The sequence below is a fragment of the Chelon labrosus genome (genome assembly GCF_963514085.1).
Source record: "Chelon labrosus genome assembly, chromosome: 24".
NCBI lineage: Eukaryota > Metazoa > Chordata > Actinopteri > Mugiliformes > Mugilidae > Chelon > Chelon labrosus.
This window is the reverse complement of record NC_140357.1, coordinates 8830212-8854420: the sequence shown is the minus strand read 5'-3', so window position 1 is coordinate 8854420 and position 24209 is coordinate 8830212. Positions and strand designations below refer to the sequence as shown.

Sequence of the window (24209 nt, the reverse complement as noted above, 5' to 3'; positions counted from 1 at the left end):
GTTCAGCAACATTATGTGTCCAAAGAATGAGGTCAGCTGACTACCTGAATATACTGAATGACCAGGTTATTCCATCAATGGATGTTTTCTCCCCTGATGTTCACGGGCATATTCCAAGATGACAATGTCAGGATTCATGGGGCTCAGATTGTGAAAGAGTGGTTCAGGGAGCAGGAGACATCATTTTCACACATGGATTGGCCACCACAGAGTCCAGACCTTAACTCCATTGAGAATCTTTGGGATGTGCTGGAGAAGGCTTTGTGCAGTGGTCAGACTCTCCCATCATCAATACAAGATCTTGGTGGAAAGTTAATGCAACACTGGATGGAAATAAATCTGGTGACATTGCAGAAGCTTATTAAAACAATGACACAGCATGCTGTAATCAGAACTAGAGTGTGTGACCTTTTTTCTTGGTGGCGAGGTTTGTTTTTTTTTTTTGGCCAGGCCGTGTATATTAAGATCCAAAAAAAACACGGAAGCGGCAGCTGATGCTCTGTAAAACCAATGAACACAAATATCTTGAGAGAAACATCCGATTGTCTTCATGTAATACGAACCACCCGGAACAAATTCTCCCTGTCAACACACAGAAACATTTTCCGTGGATTAAGGAAGCTTTTACAATATTTGTCTGTCACTGGCTGCAAACTGGTTTGTCCTGGAGACCGTGTGCCACTCTCATGATTTATGGCTGTCGTCTGAGAATCTTATGATGTAAGGCGTAATATACACTATATTACCAAAAGTATTCGCTCACCTGCCTTTACTCATTCTATGAACTGAAGTGCCATCCCATTCCTAACTCATAGAATTCAATATGATGTCGGTCCACCTTTTGCAGCTATTACAGCTTCAACTCTTCTGGGAAGACTGTCCACAAGGTTGAGGAGAGTGTTTATAGGAATTTTTGACCATTCTTCCAAAAGCGCATTGGTGAGGTCACACACTGATGTTGGTCGAGAAGGCCTGGCTCTCAGTCTCCGCTCTAATTCATCCCAAAGGTGTTCTATCGGGTTCAGGTCAGGACTCTGTGCAGGCCAGTCAAGTTCATCCACACCAGACTCTGTCATCCACGTCTTTATGGACCTTGCTTTGTGCACTGGTGCACAGTCATGTTGGAAGAGGAAGGGGCCCGCTCCAAACTGTTCCCACAAGGTTGGGAGCATGGAATTGTCCAAAATGTTTTGGTATCCTGAAGCATTCAATGTTCCTTTCACTGGAACTAAGGGGCCAAGCCCAGCTCCTGAAAAACAACCCCATACCATAATTCCTCCTCCACCAAATTTCACAGTTGGCACAATGCAATCTGAAATGTACCGTTCTCCTGGCAACCTCCAAACCCAGACTCGTCCATCAGATTGCCAGATGGAAAAGCGTGATTCATCACTCCAGAGAACACGTCTCCACTGCTCTAGAGGCCAGTGGCGGCGTGCTTTACACCATTGCATCCGACGCCTTGCATTGCACTTGGTGATGTGTGGCTTGGCTGCAGCTGCTCGGCCATGGAAACCCATTCCATGAAGCTCTCTGCGTACTGTACTTGGGCTAATCTGAAGGTCACATGAAGTTTGTAGCTCTGTAGCAATTGACTGTGCAGAAAGTCGGCGACCTCTTTGCACTATGCGCTTCAGCATCCGCTGACCCCTCTCCGTCACTTTACGTGGCCTACCACTTCGTGGCTGAGTTGCTGTTTTTCCCAAACGCTTCCATTTTGTTATAATAGAGCTGACAGTTGACTGTGGAATATTTAGGAGCGAGGAAATTTCACGACTGGATTTGTTGCACAAGGGGCATCCTATGACAGTTCCACGCTGGAATTCACTGAGCTCTTGAGAGCGGCCCATTCTTTCACAAATGTCTTGTTTCACAGTCTGCATGCCTGAGTGCTTGAATTTATACACCTGGGGCCAGGCCAAGTGATTAGAACACCTGATTCTGATCATTTGAATGGGTGAGCGAATACTTTTGGTAATATAGTGTATGTACGCGCATGTTGCTCCTTGCATAATTCTGCTCCTTCTCTCAACCGTGCTGTGTAAGTAGAATAGAGACTCTAGGAGGGATTGGAAAGGCTATTTTAGTCTGTGGACTTTTTCTTTTCTGCCTCCTGACTGATCTCCTCCTCATCTTCATTTCGCCTGTGTGTATTGCGGTTTTCCCGAACAAGAATATTAATACTAGGCAACATCTCAGCGGTGTGTGTGTGTGTGTGTGCTGTGAGTGCAAATGCTCTGAAGCAGTTTTTCAACCGTATTGGAAATGAAACATCGACGGAGGCTGTGTATTTTGTGAGTTTAGGGAGCTAAACTAAAAAAAGCAGCAAGCCGCTGGGTTTCTTCTATTTTCTGCTGCCCCAGAGTCACGGCCAATTGAACTTTAAGTGATCAATTTGGAGGCGAAGAGCCCCGTGATCAATGCCCTAATGGTGGAAATACAAGTGTTCGGCCTCTGTAATGCACGAGCGCCGAAACCAGCTCTGACAGCTCGTCTCCCGGGCCCTCGGCTCTCTCCCCGAGCTTCGCCAGCATGCGTCAGTGTGTCTGCGTGGACGTTGGAAGAAGCTGGCACACCGCGAGAAGATTTTCAGATTTTTTATGGTGAGAACATGCTGTGAAAAAAAAAAAGAACACGTGCGTGCCCACATGCACGCCGGAGAGAGTCCGTCAGGTACAAATTAACATCGCTGGATGCTGCATATTTTTTATTGAACACATTTCCTGCAAGAAAATTGGCTCGTTTCTGTTTGTTGCTGCGGCGTAATCGGTCGGAAAGGAGAAGAAGAAGAAGAAAAAAGAAACACACCGCAGACTATTCTCAGGTTTGTGCTTTGATATTCTTAAGAAGCCAAACACCACAGAGCAACTACAAGGTTTCACTGATCAACACGGCGCTAGATCACGAACATGACACTGAGCATCCTTCACCAGAAGTCGATCGCCGCCGTGGGTCGTCTTCACAGAGCGAATCTTTTCTCAGTCTTTGGATTTTCATTTCGCTTTTGAGGACATTCAAAGCACCCGCTAATAAATAAATACAATTCACAACTGCCGTGCCGAAAATAGCCATAAGAAATAAACCTAATTACGAAGTGTTTGTGTTGCCATGACAAGTACATCCATCATAAATATTAAGACATCATTTGGCAGTCCAACAAAAGCGCTACGAGGCTATGAGGGCAGGAGGTTTTTGGCAGATTCACAGTAGAGGCGAGACAGAAGGAGATGGAGGGAGGAGAGTAAAGCACAATGAATCAACCAGCGGTTAGTCACTGAAGTGGTGTCTTTAGTTCCTGCGTTCTCCTCACCACCGCACCACCTGGCTGCTGTAGTCCTCAGTGGTGGCTACCTCCTGTAGCACCTTCACCTCCTCCTCCTTCTCCTCCTCGTCCTCCTCTCCCCCTCCTCCTCCTAGTCCCAGTCTCCACAGCTCAGCCAGATAGGTCCTGTGCATGCGCTGCCTCTGCTGCCTCTCTTGCCGCCTCCTCACCCGCTCCTCCTGGTGCTGCCTCTGCCGGTTGTACTGGTAGCGCCGCAGGAACAGCTCCTTGGCGTACTCGTACAGCTCCACGTCGAGGGCGTTGAGGCCCTCGATGCGCCAGCGCACCTTCTCGCTGATCCCCACGCTGGCGGCGCGCGTGCTGTTGATCTGCGTGAAGGCCCGGATGAAGCGCAGGCCGAACGTCCGCTCGAACAGGTACTGCGTCTTGCGCTGGAACTCCGTCAGGCCGTAGAAGGCCATGTTGCGCAGGTTGGCCTTGGCGCTGGCGAGGAGCACGCTGCCTCGCTCCAGCTCGCTCATCGAGGACATGTTGTAGCAACCCACCAGGCTGAGGTCGGCCAGCATGCGGACCTGCCGGTTGTTGGCGAGGTTCGAGGGGCAGTTCATGAAGTCTGCCAGGGGCACGCCGGTCCAGTCTTCGCCGCTGTAGCAGGCGGGGAGCTCGTCCTCGGTCGGGGGGCGTCCGTCACACATGTGGAGGGCGGTTTTCCAAGTGGCACCGCGCTGCACGTGCTTCCACTCGCTGAGGTAGCGCGACACGGGGTCACGTAGCATAGTGATGTAGTAGAAGTTCCTGCAGAGACAGATAAAGAGACACGTGAAACATCAAGCATGCACCTTTCACAATTGATTTTAAATAAATAGTTCTGTGGCCGAAAGTAGGACAGGATCCTCTTTGTTAGGAACTGATTATGTCAATCAAACTGCTTTGCAGAAAAGGTGAATGCTAAGCTAACCACATGTGGGCTGCAGCTCCCCCTCTCCTGCAGCAACGTACTTGCTAACCAGCTTCCTTTGATTCTGCACGGCTCAGATAGTACAGATAGTACAAAGCAGACCTTGTAAAACCTTATTCTCCAACTGAATCACAACAGCACACATCAGTAAGTGTGGACAGAACCTGTGACTGAAGGGAACGACACGCTGGCTGAAGAAACCTGTCTGGCTTAACACCACACTTTCAGCACAGCGAAGGAGGACGGGGCTATACATCAGATTTCTCATATCCTGCTGCCGCTAAAAAAGAAATACGAGCGCGGAGACGTACCTCAGCGCTGGAGGTATATAGAGTGCACTGGAAGTCTGATTAGAGTTTAAATGAAAAACATCACTGAGTGCGTCTGAGGGTGTTAGAGAATAATGACACAGAAAGAGAAGCAAACCAAGCATGCGTAGCATTTAATATCCCGCAAACGTGAATTATTTTTGTTTCTGTCACACCAATTTTCTCCTTCCTACCTCCTGTAATGAGTTTCTCTCCGTCCCCAGCAACCTTTCCTGTTTCTGGATCGCTCCGATCTGCCACTAACAGCGCTCGAGAAATTGCTGTAGCCTAGCTGCACCTTTCAACTAACAAACACAGCCTTCCGCTTTTATCTGTCGAGTTCAGCGATGGACGACACAACAACAGCGAGGTGACTGGAGGAGTCAGCGCCGGCAGCAAGAAATTCTGCCATTTTCAAAAAGTTATTTTTTTTTATTTATTTATTTATTTTTAAAAGGAAAACAACATTGATAAAAGGGAAATTGAAAATGTTCACCTTGCGCGCAGAGATCACCGTGACCTCCCGATGTCGCGCAGAAACCAAATATAAAGACTGAGTGAAAAGCAGAACGTTTTATTTCTTTCATTCCACGGGGTTGCGGTTTACTTTCCGGGGAGCTTTCAGTTGAAAGCTAAATACACAACTCAGATTCAAGGACGTTTTAAAGAAACGCCGCTCTGGAACATTTTCTTTCAAACTCTGTTTTGGTCAGTTTTCAGTATCTAATGTAATCCCTTTTTCCTCATATATAGGTTTATGATGTTCTGTTCTTGAACCGCTTGTTACCCTGCTATTGATAACTGCTTTCCATTAGATTTTCTCTCAGTGAGCTGAATTTGAAGCCGAGAGCTCCCACAATCAGATCCCTTATGGTTTATCTATGCACACATTCAGTATCGCAAGAGTGTGTGCGACTAAGTGAAGCCAAGTATTGACTGGTGGTGGCATTGACCAGAGGCAAGACACACACTGGCACATTTCACCTGGTGAAATAATTAATTTCACCACAGCAAATTCCCCAGATTTATACAAAAGCCTCTTTGTGCCGCTGCAAAGGGGGGAAAAAAATGTTAAGGGTGGCGGATATTTTTGTGCCTTTAGCTACTCTCAACAAAGGGAGCGTGCAGAAATTATTTGAAGGTTTTGTTGCAAAAAATATAGCATAAATTATAGACGTGACTTCCAAATATGAATAAACCTTCTATATATTTAGTGAAAACTAACCAATGTCTGTTTTTTCAACAAAAAAGACCATAGCCGCAGAGACTGTAGCGCTAAAGTCAGTTGTGGCTTTCACAGCTAGCCTTAGCTTAGCTACGCAAGTGTCTGTTAAGGCTAGCTGGTTTTGGCTAGTGTTTTGTTTTGTTTTTTAATTTAAAGACCTTTTTCTGTCGCTTCAAGGATAATGTTTTTTGCAAAGCAGTAGCTCAATCTTTAGAACCAAAATGAGACCTAGCTAATGCTAACCAGCTTGTTTTTGACGAATACTCTTCCTAAAATGTCAGCAATTCCTGGTTTTGCAGCTTACATCGTTTTTACACTTTTCTACACTTTAACCATTTATGAGTACACGCATAAAGAAACAGGGTACCTAACACTGTTTTAAACCCAGAAATGCTAAATGCTAAATGCTACGCTAGCTGCAGGGCTGTTGTATTAGACTTTTAGCTATAGGTGCCCCTAACAAATTGACATTAACTCAAATATAAGCTTAAATGTCATTGTTAAAGTTTGGTTAATTGTGTCATTTATGTCTAAAACCAATCAGTCCTCAGTTACAACACAGCACATTACACTTACTGTCCACAATCTCACAATGTTACGTGACATGTTTGCCCCTTTGCCCCCACCTGAACATCAGTTCTCCAGTGTAAATGCCCACCCTTTGTCCATACTGTCTACAACCATTGCTCCGTCTTGTTCCCACTTGGGTTTGTTAATGATTCCTTATCTGCTTGTTTGCCAGCTTGTCTCCAAACTCTGTTTTCAATCGATTTTGCTTTTACTTCACCTGTCTTACCTGTTTTGGTGAGCAAATTAATACAAGTTTTTATTTTTCTGTCTCTAAAGCTCACGACAAAACTTTCCTTTACCGATTTTATTTTTGTAAAATAGCAAAAACATGACATCTATCACAAGAGGCCTCATGTTGAGCTCTGTTTCTACTAAATTATAGCAGCATTTTTGCTTACGCGTAAGAAGGGATTGTCATTTTTGACACTATCGTGATACATTTTGTTAAAAGACATCGCTCCACTCCTTCTAAATCTGCTGAGTATTGGATGAAAAAGGAGCATCTGTGGAGCTGTAATGGCTTCAACTTGACTGCTAAACGGCGAAATCTGATTAATTGAGAGAGCAGTTGTGTTACTGAGTAAAGAGTGCACAACGAAACAGTCCTAAAAGGTCCACAATTTAGCAATTATTGCCAGAAGGCAGATATCAGTCAGCCGTGATATATACTTAAGTGAGTGCTATGATGATATCATGGCAGAACACACCCGCAGACAGACACACCACCCAGAGATAATGGCCATCCACAGTGGACGCTAAGTGAATTACCCTGCCATCTTCGGCGGGCTGAACGGACAGCGCTGGATGGATGGACACGCACGAGCGCCTCACAAAAGCGGGGCTTTGTTGTACTTCCTGGAAAACGGCTCAGTCTTTTTCCTCCTCCTGTGCCTATCATCTATCTGTACAGCTAACCGCGAGACAGCCCGATCAATAAACGTCCATACGAAACCCGCCTCCCCGCGTCTGTGCTTTCATCGTGACCTATTGACAGAGAGCAGCAAATGTCAAAGCTCTCCTCTTACTCGTGTCAGGGACAGACGCAGGGTCACATTAGGAAGGTCAAGAATAATCGTTGGATGTATGGCTGAGGTTTTATCAAGTGGTAAAGTGTCACTCTAATAGAGCATTTGTTTAGGTAGTACGTAGCCATGGCATTAGCGGCAGGAGGTGTTCATTTTGATGTAAAGAAAACAGAATTCGTATTAAACCTAATGTAAAGATTACGCTTTGGGTGCAGAACACAAACTGGAAAGGCCTCACTGGCATATTTTCATTGTTTTAAAGTTGATATTGCAACTGTTGCAGCTCTGAGAGGCAGTTTTGATGCTCAGTGTGGCGGCTTCGGGAGTCGCCATCTTGGAAAACCCTGACTCCGCCTTGTTTGACTAATACCAAAAAATGCGCAAAGAGGTTGAGTGTGAGTGAAACACTCGAAGTGGCCTTATTCTAGTTCTAGTTTCAGCCCAGCAGATCTTTGTTGGAGCATAATCAGTTCCTAACAGAGCGATTCGAGACCAAATTTGTGGGCAAAAATTTGTGGGTGGGGAAGTTCGGCTGGCTAGCCACTCCTCCAAATATACTAATTATGCCTTGATATAGGTGAGTCTCTTGAAAATTCATCCTACGTACCAATTGTTGTGAACAGTGAAAGTAGCCTACAGATTAAATTCCATTTTTTGATGAAAACAAGTTTATTTCTGACTTTTATCTCACTTTTGGAGGCAGCCTCTAGTGGAAGTTAGAGGAACTACTGTTTTCGACACTCCAGAGCTCACCACTTGGTTGTCGCCAGGTCTTCTTGCTAAGCCTCCTACGTCTTGGCTAAGAGAATAAACGAGATTAGGTGAAACACATAAAGCTACTAAATGAAAACCCAAAACAATCAGCTAAAAGATACTAAAACAGTCTGCAGAGTCAGGCAGGTTTATGTAAATTGTCCAACTGTCATATAGGCTAGCTTCTTCTAAATTAGGCGGAAGGGTGGCCATGGTTTCGTCGTGACACATCAGCTTCCAGTCCTGTTCTCACACCCACAAAAATCAAAATAAGAGAGGACCTCGAAAGCCTGAACATCAGGCTTTTCCACATTTCAACGCGCGTCCGCGAACAAAAGCCTTTTTGACAAAGGCGCACACAAAAAGTCCATTCAGAGATGTACCTCGATCGGAAAAGCACAACTTCCGTGTGATTAAGACTAACAAGATTAACTGAAATGCGATGTAAATGTTTACCAGTCAGGATCGGGATTTTAGATTTTAATCCTGGCACGCTATATCCAGTTAAATCATTTGTTAAAAATCGGTCGACCAAAATTACAGGAACCAGGAACCAGGAAGTAGTCATCTGTGACAATTGATAACCAGGAAGAGGAAAGGTTTGGGTGAACTTTTACCTCCTCAGATGGAGAGGCAAAATCTTAATCCTTTCTTCTTACATAAGCACGGATAAAAACCTCCAAAATAAATTTGTTTTTCTCAATTGGCTGCTATCTTTTGAGATTTTCCTGCACCTTTTAGCTGGAAAACAAGTTCCAGTATCAGCAGCATTGAACGATGCAAAATGTTTGATTGATCGATCTGAAATTTGGTGTTTTTAAGAGATATTTAAGCGACTCTACAAGTCGCTCAAGCTGCTGTCGAACAATAGCACAATCAGAGGCAACACGCCGCCGCGGGGTTTATGAGATCATTCACGGTCGTTCCTCGAGGTGAAGTCAAATCAGCCCGACGCGTTTTGCAACCAATCAATCCGGCGGCTCGTCCGTATCCCTCTCGCCGCCCATCACCTTTCTGCAAACCTGCAAACACCATCGATCGTCCTCCGTCTCTTTCCCTGATTGTCTCTCTCCCGCTCTCTAAATCACCATCAAAAAGCTACAGAGGAAACTGGCGGCAAAAAAAAAGAGAAAGAAAAAAAATCAATATCTGCCTTGTTAATTCACTCACTACCATCAAGGACACCATCAGACTCGTGATAAAAGCCTTGATGGAAACTATTTATGCTGCCGAAGGAGTAGCCCACACAAAAACGACGTGGATCGAAAACAATCTTATTTGTTTCGTGTAAAAAAAAAAATAAAAAAAAGAAGAAAGCAAGAAAGAAAAGAAAATGCATCATGTCGCTTTTAGTTGAGGCCTTTCTCAAGCACGGGCTTTAACTCTGAAGTATCACACTTTCCAGGCCGTTTCTATCAGCCAGGTTGAGAGGAGAAGCAAACTCTGAAGACAAGTACGGGGCTCCGCATCGATTTCACGCCGAAGACGGGGCGTTGATAACTCACGCGGACGGAGCAAATCCATTTTAAAGGTGTTTCTGTGCTCGCAAGGGATCCGTTAACCGATGCCTCCAAGATGGAATTACTGCCTGACGTAAAAAAATAAATAAAAAATTTGAAAATCCTCTCACCTCTCATGTTCGTGATCTCTTTAGCAGCTCAGCCTCAATAAAATCACTTTACCTGTTCATCGTGATACTTCATCACATCTAAGCTCAGTTTTATGGTGTTTTGTGACGGAAATAAACACCTTTTGTAACCAATTTTACAAGAGAAGTGGGTAAAACTGCTGAGAGGCATGAAAAAAAAATGCCTAAAAGAATAAGCTAAAGGGCCAGAAGTGGAGGAGACCCGAGTGAGCATGTGCAGTGATCTGCTAGACATTTTTTATTTTTTTTGGCTTATTAGGGAGTCCAGTATCTCGTCCTTCTTAAGCCGAGCTCGGACCTCGAACGTTTTAAAATCCTACCTGGTTTAGAAATCAGACTACATCTCACACTTAATCAGAAACTCCACAGGTTCAGGAATCAGACACCCTCTCTACTTTTAAGATAAGGCTTCAAACTTTCCTTTTAGAAAACTTCCTATGATGCACCTATGCTCTAATTTCTTATTTCTCGCTATCTGTGCATTCGTGTGCTGTTACTGTATTCCACGCTATTAGCTGTGTGTCCTTCACTCTATCTGAGTTCTGTAAAGTGTCCTCAGACAATTTGAACTGTTATTGCAGCTGCATAAATAAAATTCAAGCTGAGAAATGGATTCAACTGGAAAATAACCCTGCAACACACACTCACTACAGGGTATCATTTCAATTATCATGCCGGATCAGGGAATGCACCGCCAGCATCACGAGGAGGAAATGGATGTAAACTGAACTGGAGACAGCTTTGTAAATATACTGATCTGTACTCCAGTCCAGTAGGTGGCGGTAAAGCGCCTGCAAAGTGGTTTGCAGGACGCCAATCAAACCAAAACCAAAATCAAAGCGGGAGGTGAGGTGTCTATTCTTTAGTCAGACCTGGCATTCACGCAAAGAGAGCCAGAATATTCATGACAACACCTTGCAGACGTGTTTCTCCCCTTGGGAGTTGTGAACGTATCGAGATAATTATCCAGATTGATATTAATAGGTGTGACCACGATGAATCTGCACAAGCTTCAAGAGGTTAAAGGGGAACTACTGTTTTTTACAACCTGGACCTTATTTCTCGCATAAAATATGGTCTTCTACTCACCCATATAACTTTTTTTTGTAATTTGTATTCCTTCGGGAGATTATTAGATCAGCATATATCCATGTGGTGGGACTGACTGGGGCACCAAAACGCAGCCTCTAAATAACGCATTATCTGCTGCGAAACTCATTAATTTCACCAATATTTTGTTTTGATACACTAGTGCTATTCCCCGTTGAGTCCGGAGTTACCTGTTATCATCATCCGGGGTCTGTAGATTGACCTACAGACCCCAGATGATGTCTTCTGACCAAATTGCAAAAAAACTAGCAGTAGCAAATTACAGGTAAACAAGCCGACACCTTGCGGGGTCTGTATATTGACCTACAGACCCTGGACCCCGGATGGTGATAATAAGTAACTCCAGACTCAATGGGGAAGAGCACTAGCATTTCAAAACAAAATATTGGTGAAATGAACGAGTTTTGCGGCAGATGCGTTTTTTAGAGGCTGTGTTTCGGTGCCCCATTCACTCCCACTATATGGATATACGCAGATCTAAATATCTCCCGAAAGAATACAAATTACACAAAAGTTATATGGGTGAGTAAACGAACGTACTTTATGCCAGAAATAAGGTGCAGATTGTAAAAAACAGTAGTTCCCCTTTAAGATTTCTAAACATTACCAGATCGTCTTGACTTTGGAACTAGGGTAGGGTCTGGATTGGATTTCTCCTCTGGTTGCTTGATTCAAGGATTCAGAACTCTTGCAGCGCTAACTAAAACTAAACTAAAACAGAACTTCTGCAGTAGACTACATTGCATTTATCACCCACTCAGCTAAATGGATGACAGACGTACAACCTGTAAAACATAACCGACTTCCTAAAACAGCGGCAATTAGACGAACCAAAGAGGAATTGCCAGGGCATTGAAATTCATCAGCGGCAAGTCTGCATCTTAAAGGTGATGCCATCTCGATGAGCAAGCGAAGCTGCTCAGTCGCTCACAGGCCCGAGGAACGTCTCACCACGTCAGTTTTCGCGCCGACAGATCAAGCGGGATCCATTTTCGCTCGTCTGATTCTCTCGCTTGTCCTAATCAGATCTTTGTGTTCCAATTACAGGCAAAACGATGCCGGTTCCCATCTGCGCACCAGCGGGTTCACCATCAGGCAAACACAGAACACACACACACACACAAAAAAAACCACAATGCACAATCCTAAATGATGCCTCAATTGCACACTCTCCCCTTGGAACTTGGAAGCCCAGTCGTAAGGGATATGAGTAGGTAACGTTGTCTGAGGACTAATACAGACACACAGATGTAGAGGGAGAGGAGTGATGAGCGAGGAGCCTGCTGCTGCACTGTGATCTTCACTGGTCGCAGATATGAGATGCTATTTTGGGCGATAAAGGAAAAGCCCCAGGGATGCTGGTGTGGAGACGAGGGAACCGAGAACACTACCATAGGAAGATGCGGCGTCCGGACGAGCAACGTTGTGAAGACGGGGTTTTGCTGAAAACTAGGCAAAAGGCAAGCCAAGCATTAATTAAATTAGTAGGGTTAAATGCAAAATCATCTTTGCATAGAAAATCATTGCTTTTCAACTAGTTGTATTCTTGCAGGCTTCCCGGAGTTTATTGGTTTTTAAACACACCCACGACACGCATAGTGTTGCACACAACAACCTGGCCTGTGCGGCTTTGGTCGCTTTAGCGTCTTAGCCTTAACCTTTGCTTGACATCTTAATCTTTGCAGCTTTGTGAGGTGTCAGCCAGTCCTCTCGGTCCACGTAGATATGGGAAGGATAAACAGGAGACCGTGCGCCGCAAAGGTCACATCTGCCCACACAAACTACTGAGGAATTTCTGAAAGGCAATCCACTTTTTAGAAATATGTGAAGGCAGCTTCCATCACACTTTTGAAAGTTGCAGCTCCTTTAAGCTCAGGCTAAAAAATTAGGCTCACGGGAAAACCAAAGAACAAAAAGAGACTTCGACTGAGTGTGGTTCCTACATAATTTAATGGTTCCTTAACGACTTATCCGTCCTTCAAAATCAACTCATACACTGTTCACTGGAATCTTAAATCCAGTCGACAGGTTTCTGTATAAATCTGGACTTCTGGATTAACCCCTCCTCTCCACTCCCTCCCTCGCGGAATAAAAACCTGTCTTCGACTGCCCCTAATCCTCTAAGGAGTGTGGAGATTACCAAGATCCTCTGAATATGTTTCATTTCTCACAAGAAAGCTCGTCGCTGTCCTGAAAGGAGTGCGCTGAGCGATTTGACTTAACACAAGCAACGTTGTTTAGCTGAGGAATGTCTCAATCTTGATCTGACGCAGCAGAAAGATTGTTAGTCAGAATAGCGTGGGAAGTCGTCCTTGGACGCTGTTCGAAAAACATCAGGCAATTACTTGATTAGATGAACCAACACAATAATTCACAGTTTTTGAAGATAGCAAGCAGTTTATGTAGCCTGCTGTGTTGTTTCTTGCCTTTTTTGAAGAGGAGTTTGGATCATAAAAGTTACCGTTAGAGCAGATATTGACATGCGTCCTGATCGATCAGATCACAGCTTTGGGCACGCTCTGATGTCTGTTTACCCCTAGTATTAAAATGCATCCCCTTATGCATCCACTTGAGATCCAATCTAGATGAGTAGAGAGTGTTTCAGACAAAAACCCAACCATTTAGAGCTGAAGAAGCCACTTGGATGAAGCGGGAAACTTCTTCAAGGAAACTCAAAAAAGTCTAATTGCCTTGTTTTGGCTTTGTGAATATATCACGACGTGGAATAGAGGGGATTTTCACAGACATATTCAATCTCTGTTTTGCACTCTTTATGCAAATAAACATAACTTGGTGCACGGTACAGCAAGGAGGTTCTGGGTTTGAATCCATCCAGTGTTTGCATGCACATAGTCTACTCATATGTAATTTTTCCTTTTCCCTACTAATGAACAGACACTTATGGTGCTTTTGTCCTGTCAGGTGATCATTCCTAATAGCGGCTGTGAGTTTTTTTTGGATGCCATTTGAGTAGACGGTCCATCAACATGGTCAGAAGTGTGTTCACAACCGTGCCAGAGCATGATGTGTTCGGTGATATCGGACCTTAAACATGTCCTCAATGCATCTTGGATGTGTTCATTCTTGTTCTTTAAGCTGTCCAATTGTGATCAGATCCCTCAGGACCTCCTATATGCAGTCAATGCTCAGGGTGCATGTCAATATCTAAGGTTCATTGGTCTAAGGAGCCAATGAACCTAAGGAGCATGTCTTTGGACGGTGGGAGGAAGCCGGAGTACCTGGAGAGAACCCAAGCAGACACAGGGAGAACATGCAAATTCCAAATGGAAAGGCCTCCGTCGTCCGATGGATTCAAACCCAGAACCTTCTTCCTGTACCGTGCACCAAGTTAAGTGGATGCATAAGGAGATGCATTTTAATGCTTGGGCTGAATGGACATCAGAGCGTGCCCAACTCACTAGCAAACGTTAACTAGCAAACAATTAGCTTGGTTCAGAGTCACAAAAGAGAACCCCCCCCCCCCCCCCCCCCCCCCCCCCCCCAAAAAAAAATAAATCAATAAATAAAACAGCTTTTTTTTCTTTTCTTTTCTGGATTAAACACAAAAGATGAACCCCAGCAACAAATGGCCAGCTCTAGAGGTGTATTTTTAACTAGCTGGTTCCACCTACTTCCTGTTTTTACCATTAGACTTGCTGGCTTTAGCTCCATATTTAGAAAGTTGTGTTGGTTTTCTGCAAAATATGATGAGAAAGTCACAATTTGCCATATCTTTCAACCAGAAAATCTTAAGAAATGCAGGTTGCATGTTAATGCCAGGTCTTATCAGGGCCTTACAAGTGACTATGGTCACACCTAAAACACGCCCATTGGTGCTGGTAGTTCCTCGCAGGAAGCCACCCGTTAATAATCCACAAGGTAACCTACATTCCGCTGTCAGATTATTTCTTTAAACCAGTATTTAAAAGTCGGATTAAGCCAGGATACCTCAGGTTATCAGCAGCCCAGACGTTTTGTTTTTGGTTTGTTTTGTTGTTGTTTTTTTCCAGAAAGTGATTGCTTTGAGTGTTTTCTGTTTTAAGCAGGCTCGGAAGGAAGGGTCGAGTAGCAAGATCACTTTCTCTCTATATTTACCATGCATACATATAAAAAAAGTGTTAAAATCATTAATTCATAGTCAATGTAATTTGGCTTTTTTGACAAGAATTTGCAAGAAAAGCAGATTTTTATAGCCTAACGTCAGTTACTTAAAACTACACAGTGTTACATAAGTGTTTGCATAAATATTCACCCACTGTGTCAGTATTCCTGCAGCAACATCAACTTGGAGACAAAAGAACACACCAAGCAACTCAGAGAAAAAGCTCATTGAAATGTACAAGTCAGGAGACGATGTGAAATATCTTCACGCATTTATTTTTGGTCGCATTTGTTGTTTGAACACACCACCAACTGTGAAACCTGTTCACATCGACTTCCTTCCCCATAATTACTAGTGGGATTTTTGGGACTCTTCCCACAGGACCTCGCCGACTGCAGAAGAGTGTCGTCGCGAGCGGCAAACTTGACGGCAAAACCCGTCCGCGCCGAGTAGAACGATCTCGAAAATTATCAGTTAATTATCGTATTCACACTCGTGCGAGAGACTGCAGCTGCTGCGATTTATTTATGGTTTTAAATGAAGCTTATGCATTATCTACATTTGACTTTTTTTGATAAAGCTAGCTGACAGGAAGTGCAGAGCAGTGTGAGAATTACTGTGACAAAATGTGTTTAATTGCGTCTTGGTATTAGAAAGCAATTTGTGACTGTAGAGAGTGAAAATGTTATGTTAGTTTGAAAAAAAAAACAACATCCCGTTAAAAGACGTGATAAATGATTCTAGGTCCCGGTAAACGTTAACTAGTGAACAGTTAGCTTAGCTTAGAGTCACAGAGGAGAGTTTCCCCCAAAAAAGTATTTTTTCTTTTCTTTCCTGGATTAAACAGAAAAGATGAACAGCAACCACAAATGGCCAGCTCGAGATGTGTATTCTTAACTTTGGAGCCAAACTAGCAGTTTCCCCCGACTTCCTGTTTTTACCATTAGCTGAGCTGGCTTTAGCTTCATATTTAGAAAGTGGTGTTGGTTTTCTGCAAAGTATGAGGAGAAAGTCACAATTTTCTATATCTTTCAACCAGAAAATCTTAAGAAATGCAAAAATAAATCTACATATAAGCAAATTTGCTGAGATCACATGCCTTCAAGGAGAATTATGATATTAGCATAACATGGTGTGTCATAAATTCCCTCTTGCAAAGTCATCCGAAATCCAAACAAGGCTGGTGAGAGCATGTTATGTCATGAGTGTGAAGACGCGTTCGTTAACACATAATTCTGACTGAGCAAACTAAACGTCTGTACCTCATTAGGAAAGTGTCATTCGCCTTGAGCGCATACGCCACAGGTGAGGCAGAGTCGCATTTAAAGAAATTGACAAGGACAGAAACTAGATGCTAAACCTGAAAAGATAAGTCTACCTCAAAACATCACACTGCAGCATAGGATCTCCCAAAAGACATGTACATTCGCCCTTTTTCTAAAAATAAAGCCGGTGTCAGGTACTGTACATCTGCTTTTCCACCCACAAGAAGTGACGAATCACAATAAGAAGTGGAGACTGTCTGCTTGAACAGAAGTGAACAAAAGCCCAGAATCCATTTTGATCATTTCAGAGCTGCGTCTTGTTTTTTTTTATTTTTTTATTTTTTTTGTTGTTGTTGTTGATAAGTGCAACTGGACCAATTAATCAAAACACAAGCTAAAACCTTCAGATCTTTAGCAAAAGAAAATGTTGATATCCCCAACGGCCTTATCATTTCTTTAAAAAGATCTGCTAAACAGTTAGCCTAGTGATGCTAACTGATGCTAACAGTTGTCTAGAAGCATGTCTGGCTAATGTTGCCACAGTAATGTTGAAACACAAGTGTGGGTTTAAGTCTGATTTATTGTTTCAAGCATTCCTGTTTGTTTTTTATACAGAAATACTTTCCAAAATGTTGCTAACGCTAGCTAAAGTTAGCGGTATCTTGCCAGCATCAGCTGTGATTAGCAGTGTATCCTTACATTTTGCTGATATTAGCTAACATCTGAAGTATTTCAAAGATTTTGCTAACTGTAGCTAACATAAACAATATTTACTCAAAATTCTGCTAACATTAGCTAACAAAATTAGCTGCTGAGTGATTTCGCTGGGTGCCATGGCCTTCGAGTCTGAGTTGCTATCCCAAATTTTGCTTACATTAGCAAGTATCAGCTGTATTTCCCTTCTTTTGCTAACCATAGCTAACATAAACACATTTTACCTAAATTTTGCTAATATTAGCTAACATTAGCAAGCTCGTGCTACACTTTAAACCAGACAACCTAATGCTACCGTATTAAACTGAGCAATGCTGTGTTTAACTCATGAAAACTTTCTGTAAGCTCCTTTTTGGCAACAAGTGAGAGGTGTGAGTTTTAACCCAGCAACTGTTAGCGCAACAGTTAGAAAGCGAAGTTGGTATTGTTTACATGTTTAGCAAAAATAAATTAAACACAGTAAATCTGCTTCAAAACACCTTTAGTAGCTACAGTAGCTGCTGCTAAAAGTGTTTTGACACAGTACACATTGTAAGACTTAGCATTAGCTAACATCTGGGCTAAAGCTAATTCTACAGCTTTTTGGTCATCAAATGTAGCATTAAGTTAGCAATTGGACACTGCAATGGCTGTTTTATTGCTCTGTTTCCCTAAAATCTGGCTAACATTAGCCACCACAAGCTACTGATCACACCAGAAGATGTTAAGCTCCACCAAAAAGCGGTGCATTTTGTTGCTTATGAATAACATACTCCTGCAGACTCTCGGTTTCCATGATTTCTGGGTGCCGAAGGTCACATTTATTTTGTCAGCATTCTTGTCACATCGAGTTTTAACAACGATGCGCGTCTGTCAGCAGCCTGAAATAACTTGATGTGTGAGCATAGAAACTAAAAAATCACAGTCTAAAGCAAAGCTGACAGTAAAAGGGCAGTTTCATGACTAAAGCATTAAAGAAACTCAAACTTCAAACTGAAAATGAATCTCAATAAGATATACATATCAGCAGCTCAGATATTGTTCCCCATACTTTCTTATTTTGTTTCTAGACCTTGTTAACATGCATATATTTTTAAACCTTTATCAGCCACCAATGGTTGCGCGCCACGTTGCCAAATTAAAAGCTTAAACCACCTTGTATGTGTCTAGCAGCATTCACTGAGCAAATTAAGCTCAGGCTGATCTTCTGTGTTCTGGCCAGCCTGAATTCGTTGCTCTAATCTGAAATAATGAGCTCAGTAATAAGGTTACACTCCCTGACTGCTCGGTGTGAGGCCAGCTGCCGAGGACACGGAGGGCAACTGGGCTATTGGAGCAGGTTTGACGTCTGGCCTTACAGCAATCTCGTAGCCCGCTGCGATGTGAATGCTGCAGCCGCATGCTGCGAGCAGAGCCCTGCAGGAGCCTCGGGCCGTTGATGTGCCTATCAAAAACTACTTGAAGTGGCCAAGTATTACTCAATTTTATGTGTTAGGAGGGAAATTGTGAGACTTAAGCAGCTCGGGTGGATATAGGGGCTTAATTGCACATCTTAATATATATTATATTGTTCATTTACTGTGTGATAACAGCGGGTTAGATGGCTTCTCCTTATATCGTGGTGTAGTTGATGCACTTGCAGCATTTTCTAATAGCAGGGCATGTATAGGAGAGAGGTAATTAAATAAATGCTGGTCAAAACTAGACAGATGGTGCTTCTGTATCACCAACACACCAGCAGGATCAGCAACGCACACCCCGTCTACAAAACCCTCATCATTTCCTGAGGTGCAGTAATAAGGTGAATCCAGCTAAAAGACATCATGCATCATTAATCACGAAGTTTATCGTGAACGGAGAGAAGGACAGATTTCACCGCAGCCGAGGTGCAGATGGCGAAGGGGCCATGAAAATGTTCTGTACATTCTGGTTTACAGCGGGGAATTTTTAGTCGCACTTCACCTCGTTTCACAACTCCCCTGAGACCGGAGGATGTTTCATCAGGGGATGGGAAGTAGGGGAAACGAGGCGAGAGAGAGCTTCAGTGGACACGAACAGAAACATGTCCGCGACTGAACTGCTTTAATCACAGTAATTGAGTCCAGCGGTTTCAAACCCTTCAAAGCGTCACCATATTTCTACAACGCTAAATATGTGCAGATGTTTTCAGACTTGTTGTTAATTTGAATCTCAGTTTCCCCCGTCTTTGTGTTTTCCTCCTGAGCCACATAAAACGAAGCGTGCTTTTCTGTCAAAGGGCAGCTAGGCTGGAGTGGAATGGCCAGCACAGTGATAAGTATTCATTCATCCATTCATTCCTTATCATTTCATTAGTGAGTGGGTGAGTGAGTGAGTGAGTAATCCTCATCATTCATATTTATTTTTCTGTTCATTCATTCATTCATTCATTGAGTGAGTGCATATCTCGCCCTTCTTCACTCAGATTTATGTTTTCATTCATTCATTTATTCATTCATTTGTTTATTGAGTGAGTACGTGTCTCGTCCTCGTCACTCAGATTTGTTTTAATTTAATCATTCATTCATTCGTCATTCGTTCATTCATTGGGTGAGTGCATATCTTATCCTTCATCACTCACGTTTATGTTTTCATTTAATCATCCATTTATTCATCCATTCATGCATTCATTGGGCGTGTAAGTGTCTTGTCCTCATCGCTCAGATTCATGTTTTCATTTGTACATCCATTCATGCATTCATTGAGTGTGTGTCTCTCATCCTCCATCACTCAGATTCATGTTTTCATTCATTCATCGAGTGCACATCTCATCCTTCAACACTCAGATTTATGTTTTCATTCAGTCATTCATTCATTCATTCATGGAAGTGAGTGAGTATCTCAACTTTAACTTTTCATTTAATCATTCATTCCTTCATCCATCCATTCATTCATCGCGTGAGTGTCTCATCCTCATCCCTCAGACTCATGTTTTCATTTATTCATTCATTCATTCATTGAGTGAGTGAGTGAGTGAGTGTCTCATCCTTCATCGCTCAGATTTATGTTTTTGTCAATTTATTTATTGATTCATTCATTTCGTGAGTGAGTGAGTGACCTCTTCACTCATTCATTCTGACTCATGAACGAATGAATTTTAAGCTCATGTGCCAAGCTCAAGCTCAACGTCTAGATATTTCTCTCTGAACTGTTGTGAAGCAGAAGTTTATAAAGAAGCAGAAAATGGGAAGCTTGTAAACTTGTACGAGCCCAGTGTCTGAGCCAATGTACTCCGGACGTCCCGCGTTATATCTTGTGGAGTTAAACAAACCAGCGAACGGTCTGAGGGCCGTAAACCTGTCTCTGCTAACATCACACCCTGCTGGATGGAGCCTGAAGATAAGGCTGGGCGTCACCAGGACTGTTTGAGGCGAGAGTCATCCCTCAACATCAACGTGCTGCTCCCGAGTGTGTTTTTTTCTTCAGGAATCAGACCAGACAAAGGGAAAAATCTTTTACAGCTCGCCCCTTTTTCTTGCCTGAGCTCCAGATTCAGAGCAGAGTACAAAGAGGAGCGGGGATTATACATATTTGGAGGAACAGCTCTAATGCAGTTTAACCTCTCCTAAGAACAGAGGGATCAAGGCTGCAATACAAACAGATCTAGTGGAGCCGAGTAATCTTACAGAACAGATCAGAGTAGCATTAAATATTGTATTAAGCTCATGCAACACACACACACATGCACACAAGCTGAGTTTCTTGTGCGTCACATCCATCATGGAGGGGCCGCTCTGGCCCAGAAGCGACGGGACAAGAGCTGCGAGCCTGGTGGCACCACAGAATCACTCTTTATTCGTCGCTTTTAATCTGAAATGACACTTCGCTTAATTGTTCATCTCCTCCCAGGCCGTGTAAAAGCTCCCGGCGATGTTTCTTCCTTAAAAGGCAGGTTATGACTCATGCATGTACGAGAGTCACAGCGGCTCAAGTCTGACACCTATTCTCCAAACTATACATACGCCGTTAAACGAGCGCTGCGGTGATCTCTGGGCCCTGACCCTGCGGGGATAAGTGGGGTATCACATTAGCAGCGAGCACTTCCCCCGGATCAGATATTGTCTGGTGCACCAATGAAGCCACTTATTATTCCATAAGTCGACAGACATGAGTTAATTCAGCCCTCATTAGCTCCATTAGTCTCCATTTGTCGTACGGTGTTTCCATCCTTCTTTAAATATGAATCCAACTTCATGAGTGATTATATTGATTTGACAAGTGTTGATTGGAGGCTCTGAGGTGCCTCTCCCAAACTGTTCCGAAGCGTTAAATTAAGTGTGATGGCCGCCACCGAGGGCGGTTAACGGATTTGAGGGATTCTCCGAGCCGCGCCCCCCGCCTCTCGCTGACCCCATTTATCTGCAACATACGGAGATTTACTCTCTGGACCAAGTGCGAAGGCAAATTGGCTTCAACAGGCAAAGGTGCTCGTCCTTAAGTGATTTGCTCACTTAAGCTTCGCTGCTTCCTGTAATTACAGGAAATTAGAGACGTCTGCTCGTCGCGTGTGGGACTGTGCAACGTGGCGTGCATGTCAACGCCGGCCTTCATTACGTGCCAGTGAAGAGACACGGGAGCGGAGCCCTGAGAGAAACTGAAAACCAAGGAGGATTGGTGCAACTTACGCTGTTAGGAAGGAAAAAACAAATCCACTTAGCAGCGATTTAGTGGCTCCAGACACACGAAGGAAGCTCAACAGCTCAGTCCAGTGTATTGATATGACTCTGCTTGTAGGACAAACTAATCAGCTGATCAATCAGCTGACCTGACTGAGTCTGAAAACATTTATACAGATTTAAAGAAGAAGGAAATGATCACATTAAAAAAAAAAAAAAAACCTTCAACTTGACTGGTTATTACTCACTTGCTCATTCATTCACTCACTCTGAGGTCTCTTTTATTTGCAGATGCCGTTCCAGATTCATGGGTTCATTCAGATGCCCTCACATTCCTTCACACTGATCGGTCATTTAGACACTTATTTATCTTCATTCATTTGTTCATTTCCATCTAACGCCGTGCTCTGAGTGAGTGAGTGAGTAAGTGAGTGAGATGGCCTCAAAATTGCTCATAGTCATTGAGTCACTTATATTAATTCATCCATTCATTTAATTTGATTGAACATCTCACTATGTGAGGCAACAATTATGTCTGAGTGAGTGAGTGAGTGAGTGAGTGAGTGAGTGAGTGAGCGAGTGAGCAACGGACTCACCCTCATCTGATTTCTGTTTTTATTGATTTACTCACTCAGTCATTCACCCATTCATTCATTTAAAGCTTGCATTTTGTTTTGTTAGCTTTTTGAAGACGGGGTTGGGTGATGAGTGAGTGAGTGAGTGAGTGAGATGGCCTCAAATTTTCTAATGCTCATAGTCATTGAGTCACTTATATTAATTCATCCATTCATTAATTTGGTTAACAGCTTATTATGTGGGTCAAAAATTATGTCTGAGTGCACGGGTGAGTAAGTGAGTGAGTGAGTGAGTGAGTGACCAACTGACTCACCCTCATCCTTCTGATTTATGTTTTTATTGATTGGTTCACTCATTCATTCATTCATTCATTTAAAGCTTGCATTTTATTTTGTTTGCTTTTTGAAGATTGAGTTGGGTAATTGGGTGAGTGAGTGAGTGAGTCATCCTAATGACTGATTCATTCATTCATTAATTAGTTGACTAATTCATTCATGCATTCATTCATGTCAGATTTTATTAGCTTTTTGAAGAGAGAGTGAATATCTGACTCATTCTCATCCCTCTGATTTATGTGTTCATTAATTATTCGTTCATTTAAAGTTCATGGTTTATTTTATTAGCTTAGATGTGTGCTCATTCATTCATTCATTCATTCATTCATTCACTTTTGAAGTCTCGAAACACTTTTTTTTATAGCTGGCTTACTTGAAGCCAAAAGCTAACGGAACACAAAGTCTGTCAGGGAGTGAGCGAATGAATGCATGAATTAATAAGCGAGTGGTGGAGTGAACGAGTGAGTCAAAGGGGAGTCGAGCTCACTCCATGTGCGAAGATTGAGAGAGAGTTATTGTGGAAGTGAACGGGTGAATGAATGAATGAATGAAGCAAGTGAGTGGATCCATTAATGGGGAAATGAATGAGTGAATTAATAAAATGCATCTAATGAATGAGACTAGACTTGTTCTACCTCTTGCTCTTCGGGGCACTCTTCTTGTCCCTCTTGTTCATCACTCCGGGCACGCAGCTCGTGAGCTCGGTCCAGTCCGCGTGCAGCCCGCAGCTCCAGCCCGTGGAGAACCGGGAGAAGAGCCACGACTCGGCTTTACCGGGCCGGTGGCAGGTGCACTTCCTCTGCCCGGGCATGCAGTCGCAGGGCTGCTCCAGCTGGATGTTCTTGACCAGGTGCCGCCCGAACGTGGTCCCGCCGGTCTTCTGGATGTGCAGGAACACCATCACGTCGTCCCCTCGGATGTTGAAGTCGACGTGCCGGTCCAGGTCCCGCTCCGTGAAGTTGAACCGGGACGTGATTCTGGAGGGGACGTCCTCGTCCGCCTCGGGCTCCGCGTAAAGTAACTCATCCCCCGCGGAGGAGGAAGAGGAGGAGGAGGAGGAGGAGGAGGAGTACCGCTGGAAGAGCCCCTGCTCGTCTCCTCTGAAGTAGCAGGTGTTGCTGTCCGCAGGGCACACGTACTGGTATCCGATCATCAGGAAGAGAACCGCCGCGATCGGGATGAAGATGAGTCTGTTGAACTTCTCCTCCATGGTGGTGGGGGGGCAACTGTAAATCACGCCTTGGGCACAAACGCTAACGTGATGCCCGAGTCGCTCTCCTCTTCCCCGCGTCTCATCCTGCTGCACTCCCCCGGTGGTTAAAAGCTTGGAAAGAGGGCTCCCAGCTCCGCCTGACTCCGTCCAGCACCAGAACAGCTCCGCTCCTCAAACTTGAACCTTGTCAGTTATTTCCTAAGAGCCTCGAGCAGATTCTCCTTTCTCCGTTTTTCCCCCCCTCGCTTTTCCTTTTTATAAATATTCAAATTTTGTTGCACAACTCTCGTGCAGTGACACCTTTGGAGACGTCAGCGCAAAAAGGAAAAAAAAACCGACACATCCCCGCCTGAGGAGCGTCCGGGCTCGGCTGTCCTGCCAACTGCTGATCGGTATCTGAGCCAGGGGCACCAAGAGAGGCAAGAGAGACGCGATTAGCACCACCACATCCGGTGGAAACTTTCAAAATAAAACGTTCTCAAATGGATAAAAATAATGAAAGAAACGGCAA

At 43.7% G+C, this 24209-nt stretch overlaps 1 protein-coding gene across 1 annotated transcript; it reads right to left on the bottom strand.

Annotated features, from left to right (window-relative positions):
- Positions 1-2818: 2818 nt before the first annotated feature.
- LOC311509241 (heparan-sulfate 6-O-sulfotransferase 3-B-like) lies at positions 2819-23695 on the bottom strand (the record flags this gene model as incomplete). The annotated part of the gene is made up of 2 exons (XM_084574357.1): positions 2819-4078; positions 23121-23695. 2 exons carry the CDS (start codon positions 23693-23695, stop codon positions 3307-3309), a joined length of 1347 nt encoding a protein of 448 aa, XP_084430483.1. The 3' UTR covers positions 2819-3306.
- Between the last annotated feature and the right edge of the window lie 514 nt (positions 23696-24209).